Genomic DNA, 18,303 nt, shown 5'->3' on the forward strand with positions numbered 1-18,303 from the left:
CGCAGCTTACGGATCTGGCCGGCGTAGGCACTTGTGGTTTAAAATTGTCTAATTAGCTGTTCCGATGATGGTAGCTCGTGGATTGATTTGTCCTTTAAGAACGCCATCTCCTGCGCTAAGGCCAGCACTTGATCTCTCTAGCTACACCTACCATCACACAAGGAAGAAGAAACACCTACCAAAGGGGGAAGAAAGAGAGAGGTAGCCAAGCCACATCATGGCGGACCGGCTGGCGGTTGGGTTGGCGAAGTCGGTGGTGGTAGGGGCGGCCACCAAGATCCAGTCGGCCATCGACGAGGACGCCAGGCTCCGGCAAAAGGTGAAGCGTGACCTTGTGTTCATCTATATGGAGTTCGAGATGATGCAGTCCTTCCTGGACGATGCCAATGAGGAGTGTTGGCGCCGCTTCTCGCAGTGCCGCTCTTCTTCTTCTACCTCGAGCTGCCTCACACAACTCTCTCTTCTCTCTTCTATGGTTCTCTCAAGAATACCTGAACGCACACTACATACACACACATACACCAAAGAGCAGACCATCCGCTAGCTTTGCCGAGAGGCTCCATCCTTGGTGAATACAGTTCTTTTTTTGGAAAAGGGGCCGTGCCCCAGCCTCTGCATCAGAAAGATGCATACGGCTCATATTATTAAAAGTAAAAAACCAGTCACAAAGTACCGAAAGGTCATAGTACAAACTATAACAAAATCTGTAAATAAGAAAAGCCCAAAGCCACAACCGGCTGGCAAAACTATAGGATCACTCTATCCTATTACATGACCGCCATTCAAACCGGTTAAAAATATCCCAAGCTACCATCTCCCATCGGGTAGACGCAGTAACCAAACGCTCCCTGGCCTCCGTCGGAGTGAGTAGCGACCACATACGGATGAACGCCGTGGCCTTGAAGATAACCTGCAAAAAGTGAATGTTTGTTGATCGGTTAAAGACTAAGTCATTTCTGCAATTCCATATTGCCCACAAAAGTGCACAAACGCCAACCCGAATGTGTCTTGCAATGTCAGAATCCACCCCATCTAGCCATGTTCCAAATAACATACTAATAGAGGTGGGCTGACTGATATTAAAAGCAATATGAACCGACCGCCACAGAATCTTAGCCAACGGACAATCGAGAAAGAGGTGTTTGATGTTTTCAGAATGATCACAGAAGCTACACCGAGACGGACCTACCCAATTACGTTTTGCAAGATTATCCTTAGTCAAATGACTTGTTTATGCACAAACCACATAAACACTTTAATACGTAAGGGTACCTTAACTTTCCAAACATGTAAGGAGGTAGGGATGACCGTAGAGTTAATGACATCCTGATACATTGATTTGACCGAGAACACACCGTTCTTAGTAAGTTTCCAATGCAGCTGATCAGGGTGCGAGACAACCGGACATCCATCAAACGTCGAACCAGATGGAGCCAGGCCTCCCAACGATTACCAACAAGCGTCCGCCTAAAGCTGATATTGAGGGGAACGGACTGTAAAACAGTAGCAACATAGGCATCTCTACGTTGGACTATGTTATACAAAGAAGGATATTGAAGTGCTAGTGGGGTCTCCCCAAGCCACGTATCCTCCCAAAACCTCGTCGTGGTACCATTCCCAACAATAAATTTAGTCTTGTTGAAAAATATTGTTTAACTCTCATCAGACCCTTCCAAAAGGGCGAATCTGAAGGTCTCACAGACACCTGGGCCAAGGTTTTAGCAAAGAGATACTTATTGCGTAAAATCTGTGCCCAAGTGGCCTCCGTCTCAGATGACAACTTAAAAAGCCACTTGCTAAGGAGACATATATTTTTGATTTCCAGATTTTCAATACCTAGGCCACCTTGGTCCTTAGGTCTGCAGATAATATCCCACTTCGCAAGTCTATACTTCCGTTTAAGCTCATCAATTTGCCAAAAGAATCGAGATCGATAGAAATCTAACCTTTTCCTAACTCCGACCGGAACCAAGAAAAAGGATAACAGAAACATAGGCATACTAGTAAGGACCGAATTAATCAGAATTAATCGACCTCCATATGACATGAGCTTTCCTTTCCAACAGCTCAGTTTCTTTTCAAAACGATCCTCCAAACATTTCCACTCAGCATTGGTTAGCTTACGATGATGAATGGGTATACCTAAATACGTAAATGGTAAAGAACCCAATTCACATCCGAACAATTGTTGATACGATTCCCGGTCATCATTAGCTCTTCCAAAGCAAAACAATTCGCTCTTGTGGAAGTTGATTTTAAGCCCGGACAATTGTTCAAATAAGCATAGCAGCAGCTTCATGTTCCTTGCTTTCGCCATGTCATGCTCCATAAATATGATAGTATCATCAGCATACTGGAGAATAGATAACCCGCCGTCTACTAGATGTGGAACCAGGCCACCTACCTGTCCTGCATCCTTTGCCCGACCTATTAAAATAGTCAGCATGCCAGCCACTATGTTAAACAGGATCGGTGACATAGGGTCTCCTTGCCGTAGCCCCTTGTGTGTTTGAAAATAGTGACCCACGTCATCATTCACCTTAATCCCGACACTCCCTTTTTGCGTTAAAGAGTCAATTTGGTTTCTCCATGCCGGATCAAAACCTTTCATACGCAACGCTTGTTGAAGGAAAGGCCATTTGACTTTATCATATGCTTTTTCAAAATCCACTTTAAAAACTACGCCATCAAGTTTTTTGGAGTGGATGTCGTGGAGCGTTTCATGCAAGACCACAACCCCTTCCAGGATGTTTCTATCCGGCATGAAAGCTGTCTGAGACGGCTGAACTACTGAGTGTGCTATTTGTGTAAGCCTATTTGTCCCCACCTTAGTGAAGATCTTGAAACTCACATTTAGCAAACAATGGGTCGAAACTGCTCAATCCGAACAGCGTCCGTCTTCTTAGGCAGAAGAGTAATCGTCCCAAAATTTAGCTTGAACAATTGAAGCTGCCCCTCAAAAAACTCGTGAAACATGGGCATCAAGTCACCCTTGATAAAATGCCAACACTTCTTGTAAAACTCCGCCGGAAACCCGTCCGGACCTGGAGCCTTGTTGTTCTCCATTTGAGTAATAGCCTCAAACACCTCTTTCTCCGAGAAAGGAGCAGTCAAGAGCTCATTCTCGGCAGTCTCAAGTTGAGGCACATCCTCAACCCTAGACTCATCCAACGACACGAATGTCTCTACCGGGTTACCAAACAACTGTTTGTAATAATTGGTAATGTACTCTTTGAGATTATCCTGACCAACTATCGTTCCTTCATCTTGTTCTAATTGGAAAATTCTCTTCTTACGATGCTTCCCATTCGCAATCATGTGAAAGAATTGAGTGTTATCCTCGCTTTCTACGATTTTGCGAACCTTGGCTCGCAATGCCCACTTCAATTCCTCCTCACGGAGAAGTTTTTTAAGCTGCATCTCTGCGTCTATCTTTGATGCCAACTCAGTGGCATCCAAGATAGAGGTTTCTGCTTTAGCTTCTAAATTTTGAATGATTAGAAGAAGTCTGTCCTTCTCCACCTTATAAATCCCATGCGTGTGCTTAGCCCAGCCACGAAGGAAACGACGGAGATGACGAATCTTGGATTGCCATCTGTCGATAGGTGTCCTACCTCCCGAGTCCATAGCCCACTCTCTAGCTAACAACTCGAGGAACCCTTCTCTTTCAAACCAGGCAAGTTCAAACGAGAAAAAGTTCTTGTTGCCCACAAAATTTTGAACTCCGGAATCGACTAATAGCGGTGTATGATCCGAGACACCTTGAGTCAAAGCCTGCACCATTACCAGTGGAAACTTCTGTTCCCACTCAACACTAGCTAGCACTCGGTCAAGTTTCTCATAGGTTGGGACCGGTAACGAATTAGCCCAAGTGAATTTCCTACCCGAGAGTTCGATCTCTCTGAGATCCAAACTTTCAATGATAGTGTTGAACATAAAGGGCCAACGGCCGTCAAAATTGGCATTATTCTTGTCCTCTTTTCTTCGGATTATGTTGAAATCCCCTCCCACTAAGAGAGGTAACTGTTCATTAGCACAGATGCGCACCAAATCTGCCAAGAAATCTGGTTTGAGTTCTGGTTGAGCAGCTCCGTAGACTGCCACCAAAGCCCAATCAAACCCATCTGCCTTCGATCTAACCCGAAACTTGACAGCGAACTCGCCCATAACTACGCTCCTTACCTCCAACGTTTCACACTTAACCCCAAGTAAAACCCCGTCGGATCTTCCCCGAGGTGGGAGGCAGTGCCAATCAAAATCTACCCCCCAGACAAAGTGGCGAGAAATTGATTAGTGAAATTACTTCTTCCAGTCTCGGACAAAGCAATGAAATCCAAATGATGTTCCAGAGAAGCATCCGCCAGAAACCTCCTTTTATCCAAGTCTCTAAGACCTCTGTTATTCCAGAAAATGCCTCTCATAAGTCATCATGAAATTTTTTGGCAGTACGAATCCTAGCACTCCTACGCACAGCGGAAACTGGATAAACCTTTCTTTTCCATGTCCGCTTAGGCTTGACTATATCAACCACCGGGAATATGACCCTCATCCTCAGCATCCATCTCTAAATGCTCATCAACATGGAGAGAAGTATCAGGATGTGAGTCTTCCTCCGCCTCGAGACCATCAGGGTCAAGATCGGCACACATACCATCTAGAACCCTAACCCCAAGCGCATCAATCTCCGAATCATTCATTGGTTTAACTGCAGCTATGTGACGAATCATATCTACCGCACGCTCAGCTTCCTAATCAAGAATGTCATTAACTGATTTAGCAATCTGAAGATCATTATTACCAAGTGAAATTCCTAGTTGATTTGCATTATGGATGATCTCATTATCAGTGAAATGCAAAATGGAATTTGACTTAATAACAGACATACCAGTGGTGGTTTCAATGTCCTGCAACTTGGCAGCTCTCACAGCGCACCGTAGTTGAATGTCATCGACATCCGGCTGCTCCTGCAACCTCCCGCTGATCCGCCTCCCCTGGGAGACAGGGTCCGGGATACCACCAAAAGCGATGACCTCCTCGCGGGAAGCCCTGCAAGGGGAGAGACCGCCTGCCCCTCCCCCCACAGCGACGCCCCGTGTCGCCGTCACCAGCGCAGGAGAAGTAGACGGAGGCACCGCCTGCAGCCCGTCAACAGGCGACCCGCCAGCAGCCGGCTCCGGGGCAGCCCATACGCCGCGCACCGAGGAGGGGGAAGTAGCTGCAGCGGCTCCACCCAGCCCACCCAACACTGTGGGGGCAGGTGAGGCAACTACCCCCATCCCCGGCGCACCAACGGCAGCGTGAAGTGGTGAAGACGTCTCCCTAGCCGGACTGGCCGGTGAAGACACCTGTCTGCGGCCAGTATCCAATGCCCGCCGAGCCTCCGGAGTGATCATAAGTACTGCGCTGGTCCTGACCATACTCCCGGCCAGCTCCGCCGAGTCGTCCACAAGAGTCGTCATGTCCAGCCGCGGTGCAGGGGATGAAGGGGAAGAAACAACCTCGTGAACAGCCAGTCTGTCCTCCATAGCCCTCATTCCCTCCGGAATCACCGGTGGCACGTGCTCAGACGGATCATCCAACTCCACACGATCACTCCAAAGACGAGAAGGCGCAGAGAAAGCCCCAACAGAGCCAAGCTGAAGCATGTTGGACGGTGCCGAACCCGGTGTTTTCCCCTTAGCAGACTCTGCTGGCTTAGGCGATTCCACAGGCCTGGAACCCCTGTCACCATCACCGGGTGCGTCCTCTCCCCGGTTCCCAGAAGCACCACCCCCCTCAGAGGTATCCATAGGTAGCAACTCCTCAAAATCTTGAAACAAGTCCGGGTCCTCATACTCGACATTCAACATGTAAGCAACCCCCTCATAACACCATCTGACCACATCCGGCAAGAACTGAATGTTAGCCACTCTAATCAACAAACGAGCAACACCGTGAGCACGAGTAAAAGGCATGTCCACCTGCTCAGTCTTACCGAGCAAGGACCCCAAGCTCCACGTGACAAAAAATCATCCAATGGCTCGGACGGTGCCCCCGAAAAGCGAACCCAGATCTGAGTCAGTGGTGTGCCCTGCGGTTCCTTCTTTTTCCACTCATCAAACTGCAACACAAAGCTAGTTCCAGTAACTCGACTCATGCCAAACTTGAGAATCCTCTTCTGATCCTCTTTAGAAGGAAAATCCACTTTATAAGAATTATCAGAAAGTTTCATCAAGGACCATTTGAAATTTCCTGGAGCCAATTCCCGCAACTGCTGAATAATCTGGGCTTCAGTGAGCGGTCCGGTGATCACTTTAACCACCCCAGGGAAGGAGGTTTCAATGACAGGAACCACCGAAGCCACACTAGGTGACTCAAAGAACATCAACTCAGAGCAACAGAGCCCGTAGATATTAAGTGTCGGTTTGGGCCCGAGAAGAAGCGGACACTCAGCCGCCACATGCTTAGGTTTTCGACAAATGTCACATAACTCAGCAGAGCAGTCAACCATGAAGTGACCCGTCTCCCCACAGCGGAAACAGACTAATTTTTTCTTCTTAGCCGCCCACTTAGACAGCTTGTCACCTCCGGCCTTCTCCGAGCCTTTATCAGACTCCGCATCATCCGATTGCGCAATCATCGGGACGGCCACATCAGCAAGAGCCTTAACCGTCTCCACCACTGTCTGGGTCAGAGCCGCCTCATCAGTGGCCATGTCAGAAGTTTCCGAGGCGGCACCGGGCAAAGTACGCGGGGGGCCCCGAAATCCACCGCGCCCACCACGGAAGCGTCCTCGGAAGCGGCTGGGGCCAACCGCGCCCTCGACAAAGTTCCCCGGTGGTCCTTGAAATCCCCGGCCAGCATTACCCTGCTCCGTCCAAGCGTAGCCTCGCCCACCACCGGTGGACGACGAACCTCGGTGCAGTCCCTGACCATATGCGTCGTAGCCATCATCACCCCACTGACCACGGGGAGGATTGCGGCTGTCTCCCGCGAATGCCCCCGACCCACGGCCGGCAGCACCATTGGCGGCACCACCCCGGCCGGCTACCCCATTGGGAGCGCCTCCCCGGCCGGCAGCCATTTGCCTAGGCCAAGGTCGCTGCGGCTGGGGTTGGGTGGCCACATGAGGAGGCGGCACCGCCGCCCTGGCTATGGCCGGCGCAGCCGTCGCCGGTGTTGCAACCGCAGCCGCGGTAGGCACAGCGGCAGCCGGACCCCCCGGCGCAGCCCTCGCAGGCGCCTTCGCCGGTGGCGGCCCCTTGGGCGGCATGAAGACGGCAGCAGCCGCAGGTACCCGCTTGAGCCTTCGTACGAGAGCAGACGGAAAACCAACGTGCCCGCGGCGGCGAACCCTAGCGCGACCGTAGCTGTCGAAGGTCAAAGATCGTGCATGGGATTGCCCTCGATCCGAAGCGATCTCCAGCACGTCGAAGTGGACCGGTTTTGCCTGGGTCTGTAACCCAGCTAGTCCCGGCCCGACCTCGAAAAAACTCGTTTGGCCCAAAGGCGCAACATCGACTGGGCCCTCCAAACCGTCTTTCGATTGCAGCCCATCAACGTTAAGCAAAAATTTCAAACGTGAGATCCGATCGGCACGGATGTCGCCGTTTCTGCCGAACGCCGGCGCCGGCGTCTTCACCGCCGATGCTCGCCGCGGCCTCTTCTTCTTCACCACAATCCATGACTCCTCCGTAATGAAATCGGACAAAGTTGGTTTAGGGAGACTTACCTTCGGGATCGGCCCCTTCCATGGCCGAATCGCCGCTGCCGCCGTCCACCGATGAACCATCCGACGCACGATCTCGACCTTGTCCTCTCGTCCCAAACCTTGCCGCGCTGGATCATCAACTGGGACAATGCCATCGACTATGGCCGCCACATCTTCTTCCGAATAGCCAGGGTCAAAAGCCTCGCAAATCACCGACGATGGCGTCGGCGGGTAGGCTTCCGGCGAACCTCCGGCGTTGTCCTCATCATCATCGTCCTCTGGATCGGCCTCCGCAAGTGCCCAGAACCTACCACCGGCGCGCCCCACACCGGAGGTCACCGGCGGCCGGCCCGAAGTGGCCGTCACGGGTGTCACCTGTGTTGCCCGCGTCGCCCCTTCCATCTCTAGCCTACATGTTTCTGCTCTAGCCCTCACGGCCTCATTTTCCATTACTGAATCAGATGACTATTTATACAAAGTTTGGCACTCAGCCAAGACCCACGCACTAACGCCATACGCCACTAACTCCACCTCCTGAAATCACTCCATGATGTGGATGGCCTGGCCAACCGGCCACTACTCACTAGCACTAACAAACTAATCACTAGTTGTGTCCCCAACTTGCGTAGCTTCTCTTCAACGTTAACCACTTGCATGCAGCAGGCTAACAACCCATGCATGAGGCTAGCTAACAACCTTAGCTACCTGTACGACCAAGTTTAGTCCTTGGGTAGCCTCATCAACGGCCACAGAACTCGCCCGAACTTGCCAGATCACCCGACTCCTCCTGGTCTTGTGGCCCGTCCCGCTCCAGCTTCATCGCGTCTTGCCGCTTCACACGGCACCATCGACATCTCGTCGTGCTCGCCGCATCGCACGGCTGCCTGACATCTCGTCTCCTTCACGCGTACAACTGAAGCTTCACCAGACCCTAGACTAAACTACATGCAATATTCAACATGCAGATACCTAATGACATGATTAGTGCTAACAAGGAGATGAACAATAATTTGGTGAGGACATGGGTGAAGCATATAAAGGAACTGGCCTATGATGTCGAAGACTGCGTTGAAAATGTTGTTCATCTGGACGACAAGCCAATCTTCTGGCGCAGGCTGCTCCCGTCCTGGTTGGCACCCCCTCTGCCACTGGACTTGGCGGTTGAGGAGATAGAGCATCTCAAGGGCAGGGTCGAGGACGTCAACAACTGCTACCGGCGCTACAACTAAATCAACGACTCTGCATCCAAGCTCGTCATGCAGCAGCAGCTGGCACCCGCCATCGCCGTCTCCCGGATCGCATTTCAGATGCTCGAGGAGGCAAGGGGTGCCACCAAGAAGCAGCGAGCCTTTGGGGGTCTCACCCGGCTGATCATCAGGAAGAATCATGGGAACAATGGCCTCCAAGTGATCTCGGTTTGGGGTGCCGCCTGTGATGATGGGATGACATCCATTGTCAGGAAGGCCTACAACAACCAAGAAATACGCCATGACTTCCCCTTCCGCTCGTGGGTAAAAATCGTGCATCCTTTCAGTCCCCACCAGTTCATACGCAACATGATGACTCAGTTCCATGCAACCTCTTGCATGGAACAAAGAACAACCATAGGTACTGATATCTTTGAGAAGATGGAGGCCACTCAAAAGGATCTCTTCACTGAGTTCGAGCAGCTATTCAAGGAGAAGAGGTACCTCATCGTCTTGGAAGGCCTGTCACACATGGTAGATTGGGATGCTATCAGGGCATTTCTTCCTGACACTAAAAATAGCAGCGTGATCATCGTGTCAATCCAGCGATCCGAAATAGCAACCTTGTGCATCGGACAGTTATACCAGATAGTGGAGCTCGGGAAGTTCTCAGACAAGCACTCTGTTTGTGCTCTCTTCAAGGTAATTATGTTTCAGTCATTAACATGTTGTATTCTTTCAGGAATATTATTTGTGCAGAAAGCACGATTAATTACATCCAGTAATACAGTATTAAGTTTCAGTCATTACTAGTTTGTACAACCTATGTAACTTAATGTAAGACTTGTTTTCACAGAGTGAGTATAAAACAAAGGTCTCCAAGACACAACTTTGATGATTGCTTCTGCTAAAATTATTAAAATATGGACATATACAGAAATAAATTTGTAGGAAAACATAGTAATTTTTATTTTCAGTAGACGAACCTACTTATGTACTGAACACGTTTGGGATTGTTACAGTAGGCAAGAGCTAGCGCGCATCACTGTTGGTGTAGCCCACAGATAGTACTGTTAGCGCCTCTCTCTAGTATTACTTGCATGCTAATCTCTCTACTAGTACTGTTCTTGCATTTAAATATCTCTCCTCGTATATACAGGATTCTGATGGCGATGAAGATAGAGGCAAAAAACCAACGGCTTCTATGGAGGACAAAATTAGAGAGAAGAAAATCATGTCACTTAAACAGGAAGCAAAGGAATGGAAGGAGAAGAATGATGGCCTTGTTGGACGGGAGTCTCAAATGACTGAACTTGTTACATGTCTATCTGAGGCACGTGTTAACTCTCTCCCAGTTATGTCCGTGTGGGGGATGCCTGGGGTCGGGAAATCGGCTCTAGTCAAAAAAATATTCTACGACACAGTGCTTCAACTTCAAGGTGGCGGATATGAGGACTATTATTGGGTGGATGTATCACATCCATTTAACATGAGGGACTTGTATCGGATCTTACTTTCAGGTTTTCATTCGGAAGAAGACCCAACTGAAGAGTGTCACCGTCTTCTGAAAAAGGGTTGGTGTCTCATTATTATCGATGATCTCAAGTCCACGAAGGATTGGGACATGATAGAGGCTGCTTTGGTATCCAAATATTTAAATAGTGTTGTCATTGTCATCACAACTGATCAAACCATCGCAAAATATTGCACAAATAAAGAAGAGCTTGTGTTAAATGTCAAGGCTCTAGAAGCTAATGCCGCCTTTGATCTCTTCAAAAAACTAGTATGATGTGCGTGCGTGCGTGTGTGTGTGCGTGCGTGTGTGTGTGTGCGTGTGTGTGTGTGTGTGTGTGTGTGTGTGTGTGGAATCATCTAATGAGCTAATTCCTTGCATGCATTGTCCCCTTACAATCGCTTCGGAAACCAGGAAATTTCCTACGTCAGCCTTATTAAGTAGTCCCTCTGCAAACAAATATAAAACGTTCTAGGTCACTAAGTAGTGACCTCGAACGTCTTATATGTTGACAGAGGGAATATCTCTCATAGTTTGCTCTTAATTTGTGGAGAATGTTCTCTGCATGGTATATTCACAAAATAGACATTCTTTCATTGGTTTTAAAGGATTCTATGTGTAGTGTTCATAGTAAATTGTGTGGACAGATCTTGCAAATATCACGCGTCATGCGTAAGATTTCCTAGATTATTTTTACCATTTTATATCACAATACTGATCCTTAATTATGCAATCTAAAGTGATGATACTTCTCCACAAAAGATTTTTCTTATGGTATTGGATAACTATTGCATTTTCCCTCTGCTTGCATTTTCTGATGGTAATTATATCGATTAAACAATGTACGCAGGTACTGAAGAAGACTTCATACCCATTCAACGATCACGAACTGGAAGTAAGAGACCTTATTTCAAAGTGTGGAGGTCTTCCCAAAGTAATATCACCTATATCTGCAGGGTTACTGGTCAGGGAGACATCTGAAAGGAACAAAATTTTGCTGTCTTTGAATCAGAGATTTATGCACCATCTGGAGACCCATCCGGAGTTTGATAACCTACAGGATCTATTTAGTTGGATGCACTCCATGGTGCTTAATCCCCCAGCTTTCCTCAAGCCATGTATTTTCTACCTATCAATATTTCCTCAAGGTAATATCATTAGGCGGAGGCGACTAATAAGGCGTTGGATTGCAGAGGGATATTCCAGGGGAAGTGTGGGGATGCAAGCAGAGGAGAATGGGGAGATGTTCTTCTCCGAGCTCCTTCAACTGAGCATATTCGAGCACGTACCACAGTTAGCCAAGACCAGCGCACAACCAGATACAAGGATGGGTCTTTACCAACTCAATGGCTTCATTCACGAGTACATCATCTCACGGCAAACGGAAGAGAACCTTGTGTTTGAACTCGGTGGCAGTTTTGCCCTAACCACCCAAAGCAGAGGGCGTCACCTTGTCATATTGAGAAGATGGGCCAGAGACATAATTGTGTACAAGAGCATTGACTTCTCAAGGCTTAGGTCACTAACAGTGTTTGGGAAGTGGGAACCATTCTTCATATCTGAGAGTATGAAGCTTCTTCCGGTGCTTGATCTGGAGAATGCATCTGGTGTAAAGGATGCAGATGTAGACAAGATGGTGAAGCTTCTCCGCCATCTCAAGTTCCTCTCTCTACGAGGATGCAATGAGATCTGTCATCTCCCAAATTCATTAGGTGATCTCAGGCAACTCCAGACTCTGGATGTCAAAGAAACCTCCATAGTCACCCTTCCAGCAAGCATCACCAAGCTACAGAGGCTGCAATATATTCGGGCTGGCTGCGGTACCATTGTTCCAACATCAACCTCACTGCCTGTAGTTTCATCGTTCAACTGGTTGCTCCATTTGTGTTGTCACAGACGAGCCGGTGCGGAAGCCGGTGTTGAGATGCCTACCTGGATTGGGAAATTGACGGCGTTGCATACCCTTGGTGTTGTCAATGTCGTTGCTTCAGGAGGGAAGGCCATGGTGGAAGAGCTCAAGAAGCTTACCCATTTACGCAAGCTCGGAGTGTCTGGCATCAACAGAAAGAATAGTGGCAAGTTTTTCTCTGCAATTGAGGGTCATGTCTATTTGGAATCCTTGTCAGTTTGGCAGGACAACGACAATAAAAATCGAAGTTGCTTGGCTCAGGATGACATGATGTCCCTGCCTTGTAGAAACCTGCGGAGCCTTAAGTTATATGGCCTTGAAGTTAAGTTGACAAATACGGTTCAGCTCGCAAAGTTTGGAAAGCTCGCAAAGATAGAGTTGGAGATGGACTCTTTACCAGAAGGTGTCATAGGGTTCTTTGGCAGCCTTCAATATCTATGTATTCTTCGTGTTAAGCAGCATCAAGCTGGTGACCTCAACTTCCTTATCATGGCTGATGGATTTGAGCACGACTCCTATAAAGAGGTCAAGATCCTCGAGATTTCCTGCTCCTGCGGCTTACGTGTGACTTTTGGATCATGTACAATGAGAAAACTTGAGCTTCTCAAGGTTGACTGCTACGGTGGGTCACCACCCTATGAGTTCAGTGGCCTAGGAAACCTAGAAGAACTCAAGGAAGTCGTGCTCGTTAATGGCTCCAACTCCCAAGCACTGAAGCAACAACTCGATAACCAGCTTGCTGAGGAGCACCTGAAAGAAACGAAGCCTATCGTTAAGCTGGAGTAACCACCACCTTCGTCCTGAAGGGTCATCAACCATGGCAGTTTGGTTTATCCCCCTTTGTGTTTTTACCATACTAGCTCAAGATCCAGTACGTCTTGATTCATTTGTGTAATACACTTTTCTTCCACATTTTCATCATTGTGATATGTGTTTAATTAGTTGATGTAAAGGGCTTTGTTTATTTCCCTTTTTCTCCAATTTTGAACTACCTGCCATTGTAATTTCATCTTGCCGGTTCCAGACTTGCTCATATACTAATGCAATACTCTACTAGCCATTTGTACATGTTTCTGCTTAATTGTCTTGGTTATGATTAGTGACTGTTACGGAGGGAGCATACTGATACCATAAAGAGTTGGTTGGTGTTAACGCTACAAAAATCTATAAATTAGATCCATCTTCCCATCCTTGCAAAAGGGTATCTACATTCAACTTGGATGTGTATATATATCGATCTTTGTGTACCTGTCATTTTGCTCAGTTCCTGAAATGGGTCTGCGTGCAGATGACATTTAACGTCGATTGAGTTAATATAGCTAACTACCACTAGCTAGCGGCATATTCGTTTGGTTAGGTTAACTAACCAAATAAGCTGAGTTTCTTAATGATGACCCCCCCCCCCCCCCCCCGCGCGGTTGAACCTCCCAAGCTAGTCTCTTCATACTTATCTAGGTCTGGCAAGTCTCCATCGATCTTAATTAGCAGGACTTCGATCGATCCCTCAAGTCTTCTCTGAACTACAGTATAAGTTTGGCCAGTAATCTGCCTAACTCCAGTTAACAATGTCTGTCAGAACATTAGAGAAAACACGCCATCATTATAAATGTTAAGTAAAAAAAACAATGTGCAGTAAAAAAACACGTCAACATTATATTACGAAGATCTGGCTTTACAAACTGAAAGCAGTACAATGTGAAGTAAAAAAAAACAGGTCATCGGTAATAATATGAAGATCCAGATTGACAATTTTGCCTCGACGATGCCGATACACTTGTTCAAGCCATACAAGGATGGATCTCAAGCTCTAACTAAGCAAACATGCATGCATGTGAGGGCTGTCAACCAAGCTAACCAATTGAATTACCTTGCATCAAGCAAACAACTACTACAGCTTAAGTCATGCATGATTTGTTTGTGTAAGGAGTCAGAGCGATCGAGCTAGCTTTGCATGCAGATCGAGTCGTTGACACCAAGATTAACGAGGCTAATCGTGCCAATGCCCATCAGCCCATGTGCACCGACTGCAGTGGCGCAGCAGGATTTTATTAATGAACATTCAACTGTTTGCAGTTTCCACTCAAGAACTACAGTAGAAATTCTTATGCATATTTTATATTGTTTTTTTATAGATGAGATTTTCTTGTACAAACTATCCTACTAGACTACTACACATCCTATATTTCTCATTTTATTTACGGTTTTGATAATTTTCAGTTGGATAAAATTAATTTGCTTTCATTCTTTTTTTGTCCGTTTGATCCCTGTGTTGAGATTCGTGCATGATTGGGTTTTTTTCCAGCTTTAGAATTGTTTGGTTCTTATCGGGGTCGCAGAGTGTTTCCGAGATACCCGTTAATTTCGTGACCCCCATCTACTGGTTTGAGTCCCATTTATTTTGATTTTTTTTCTGCCTCTATAGCTGCCTTTGTCTGTTCCTTCCACATTTCCAACGGCGAGAGATTGGAGAGAGAGGGGCATGGAGATTTTGGTTGGAGCTCTCGCTCGCAGATATCTTGAGGCGTTTTGGTGGCGAGGTGTCCGGTTCTCCCCCTGCTTGCTTCTCCCCAAGCATGCGTTGTTGTTTGATTCCTCTCTCTCTCTCTCTCTCTCTCTCTCTCTCTCTATATATATATATATATATATATATATATATATATATATATATATATATATACACTATTCTGATCACGAGATCAGAATAATATTCTGATGACAACCCGAACTGCCTAAGTAACGCGCCTGAACTTCTCTCTGTACGAACCCGACCTTCGGGCCATCTTCGCAACCGTGCCTTCTACCGCGAGTTTTTCTGGTTAGTCGTGTTCCATGTGATGTAAGTGTAATCTTCAAACGATTTTTAGCAACTAAATACTCGTTTTAGATAGGAATCTCGCTCATAGGCGGATTTTGCACTCGGTTCGTGAAGGACTCGCGTTTTTTGCGATTTTATTGCCTAAGTTGTTCGACCTGAACTTCCCTGTGAACTAGGTTGAACTTCCGCCAACATTGCCCAAATGGGGCTTGCGATATACCGTTGGAAAGCTATGGACACCAATATCATGACCCAACTTAAATTTTTGGCAAAATATAAGCGGTTTAAGAGCAGTTTTGAAAACCGTTTTTTCTTCGCACAAAAAACGTGAATCGTATTTTCGATCGCATTTCTAAACCGTTCATCGGAATGAGGCATATAATATGGCGTTGGAAAGCTGCTGCAAAACCGCTCCTTCCACATGTTGAAAGTTTTTTCTAATTCCCTATGGTTAAAGAGTAATTTGGAAAAAACGTAAAATTTCGTAAACCGAACAGATGAGTTCGTTTTTTCGATGTCATTTCTAAACGGCTAATCCAATGGAGGCATATGATATGGCGTTGGAAAGCTTATGAAAATGCGCTACTTTTTCAGATTGAAATTTGTTTCTAATTTTGAACGGTTTAAGAGTAATTTAGAAAATGGTCCAAGTCCTACCGAGTTTGTATTTTCGAGCTAATTTTTTAACCGTGCGTCCGAATGCAGCAAATGATATGGCATTGGAAAGCTTGAACAAATGCGAAACTTTTTGGTATGTATTATTTCTCCCAATTCTTTACGGTTTTAAGTCAGTTTCGAAAATGGCGAAAAACGTATTTTCACCGTAATTTCTACGAACTTTGTCGGAATTGGGCAAATAGTATACCGTTGAAAAGCTACGGAAAATGCGAAACTTTTTCATGTTGATCGCTTTCTCTGATTCCTTGCCGTTTTCAAGTAAATCCGAAAACGGCGGAATCATTTGTTCTGCCTCTATCGTGAAACAGATTCTTCGAAAATGCACCGCGTGAAGAACCTGAACTTCTCGGTGCGTGTACCTAAACTTCACTCTGTTTTTCACGTGATTTTTTTTGCTCGTAGATCTTCATCCACTGCTCGTAGCTCTTCATCCCACTCATCAGAATTGAGCAGGTGATATACCGATGGAAACCTGCTGTAAACAGGCAATTTTCCCGTGTTGATCATTTTTTCATACTTGCGGCGATTTTAAAAGTTTTCATCTGAAATTCAGTCAGTATAGTAGTTGAACTTCCTGCTGTTTCCACGTTGAACTTGCGTGACGTATTTTTGTTTGTAATTTTCTCATCCATTTTGTCAGTGTTACACGAATGATATTCCTGTTGTACAAACCTCTCTCACAGTAATTTTTTTAACTTTCCCCGACCGAGGACTTGAACTTATAATACAAAAAAACTAGACCTTGCCTTTTAATTCATTTTTCTCATATCAAACACACACACCATGTAGTACATGAACTTTTTCCATTTTTATAATTTGAATTTTTTTGTTTCTTTTTGAAATCAAATTGCTCTCAAATAGTAATTTAAGTTCTTTGTGGATTGAGAGAATTATTTTAAAACACAGAAAAACAATTTCTTTTTTGTGTTTTCGAACATGGAAATACAAGGTGAACCTCTCTCACAAGAATTTTTGAACTTCCCCAGACAAAGCACTTGAACTTCTTGCAACAAACCTTTTAAGCCTTTTGTTTTCTATTCTCATATTCTTATGTGAAACGCATTCCATGTGGTAGTTTAACTTCCCGCTCTTTTCACCTTGAACTTCTATCACGTTTTTTTGTTCAACCACTCTCACACGAATTTTTGAATTTTCTCGGGCTGAGCACTTGAACTTGTAGCAACAAAACTTTCAGCCTTTGCTTTTTTCATTCTTTTTTAATACAAAATGCACACCGTGTAGAACGTGAACTTCTAGCAGTTATCAATCTGAACTTTTCTCGGTTACGTGAAAATATCTGATTTTTTTATGAATTTTAATATAAATTTCTTAATCCTTTCTTACGAATTTTGAAGCGCTCTATTTTTAAAAGTTGAACTTCTTGTTGTTTAATTTTTGAACTTCTTGTTTCCATTCTTTAATAACAAGGAAAATCTGAGTTTTCTATAATCATCGAACTTCTCTATCTTTTTAATATGGACTTTCTGGTTTTATTTCTCTTAGTAACGGAAAAAATCCTACTCCTGGTTTCCATTCTTTAATTTTTGAACTTTCTCGGGGCGAGAACTCAAACTTCTATCAATAAAACTTTTAGCCTTTGCCTTTTCATTCTTTTTAATATAAAATGCACACCGTGTAGTACGTGAACTTCTAATAGTTTTCAATCTGAACTTCTCTCGGTTACGTGAAAATATTAGGGTTTTTTATAGATATTGAACGGCTCTACCTTTTATTTTGGACTTCTCAATTTTATTTCATTAGTAGCAAGGAAAAACTGAGTTTTTAAATTCAAACTTCTTAGTTTTCTTAATCTGAACTTCTCTCGTTTTTTCTTGAAACAGTGAAAATCAAAATGATCTGCTACTCTAAATTGAACTTCTAGGTTTTTATTTATTTTTTATTATGACTAAAGTACTTTGTTAGTTTAATTCAAACTTCTTGGTTTCTTTTAGAAAAGGAAAATTTGAATTTTTATCAGCAAATCTAAATTTTCATCACATTTCTTGGTTTCTTTATTACACGTTTTGTAGATTTTTTTAATTATCATTGTGTTATATGTGAGCACTGTGTAACCATGCAAACTTTTGGAATTAGATCACATGTACTTTTGAGTACATCCTTTTTTGAGAAATGCACATTTCTTACACTATGCGAACTTCAATTTGTTTATATATATGAAATTATCTGGGAATTTACATTTTTATTTTCTGCACGTGATTTTCGTACATGAGAACTTTCTACCGTGTTACATAATTTTGAACCTTTTCATTTCTTATATTTGAACTTCTTTCTTTTTATACGCAAAAAAGGAAATAAAACCACCAGTTTTTTGCACGCACACAGGGAGAGGAACGCATGTGATTTTTTTTGGCCTTCTTTGTCATTTAGAATGTTTTAACTAACTTTATGATGTTTTTTCTTTGAAATTGTAACCAGATTTTTTTTGAAATATGAAAGTATTTTTTTCAGCTGTAAGTAATGCTCGCTTGTTTTCTTAGACCGTAGGAATAG

General features: G+C 45.1%; 1 protein-coding gene and 1 pseudogene across 1 annotated transcript; one reads left to right on the forward strand and one right to left on the reverse strand.

Moving 5' to 3' along the window:
* Positions 1–217: 217 nt before the first annotated feature.
* On the forward strand, positions 218–13,103 carry LOC123159873 (disease resistance protein PIK6-NP-like; annotated as a pseudogene).
* Positions 574–8,182, reverse strand: LOC123159874 (uncharacterized). The gene is made up of 2 exons (XM_044577683.1): positions 7,712–8,182; positions 574–910 (listed from the first exon to the last, which is right to left on the reverse strand). The coding sequence occupies exons 1-2, from the start codon at positions 8,138–8,140 to the stop codon at positions 755–757; spliced, it is 585 nt and encodes a 194-aa protein (XP_044433618.1). The 5' UTR covers positions 8,141–8,182; the 3' UTR covers positions 574–754.
* Positions 13,104–18,303: the final 5,200 nt, after the last annotated feature.

Source organism: Triticum aestivum, chromosome 7B (genome assembly GCF_018294505.1).
Source record: "Triticum aestivum cultivar Chinese Spring chromosome 7B, IWGSC CS RefSeq v2.1, whole genome shotgun sequence".
Lineage (NCBI taxonomy): Eukaryota > Viridiplantae > Streptophyta > Magnoliopsida > Poales > Poaceae > Triticum > Triticum aestivum.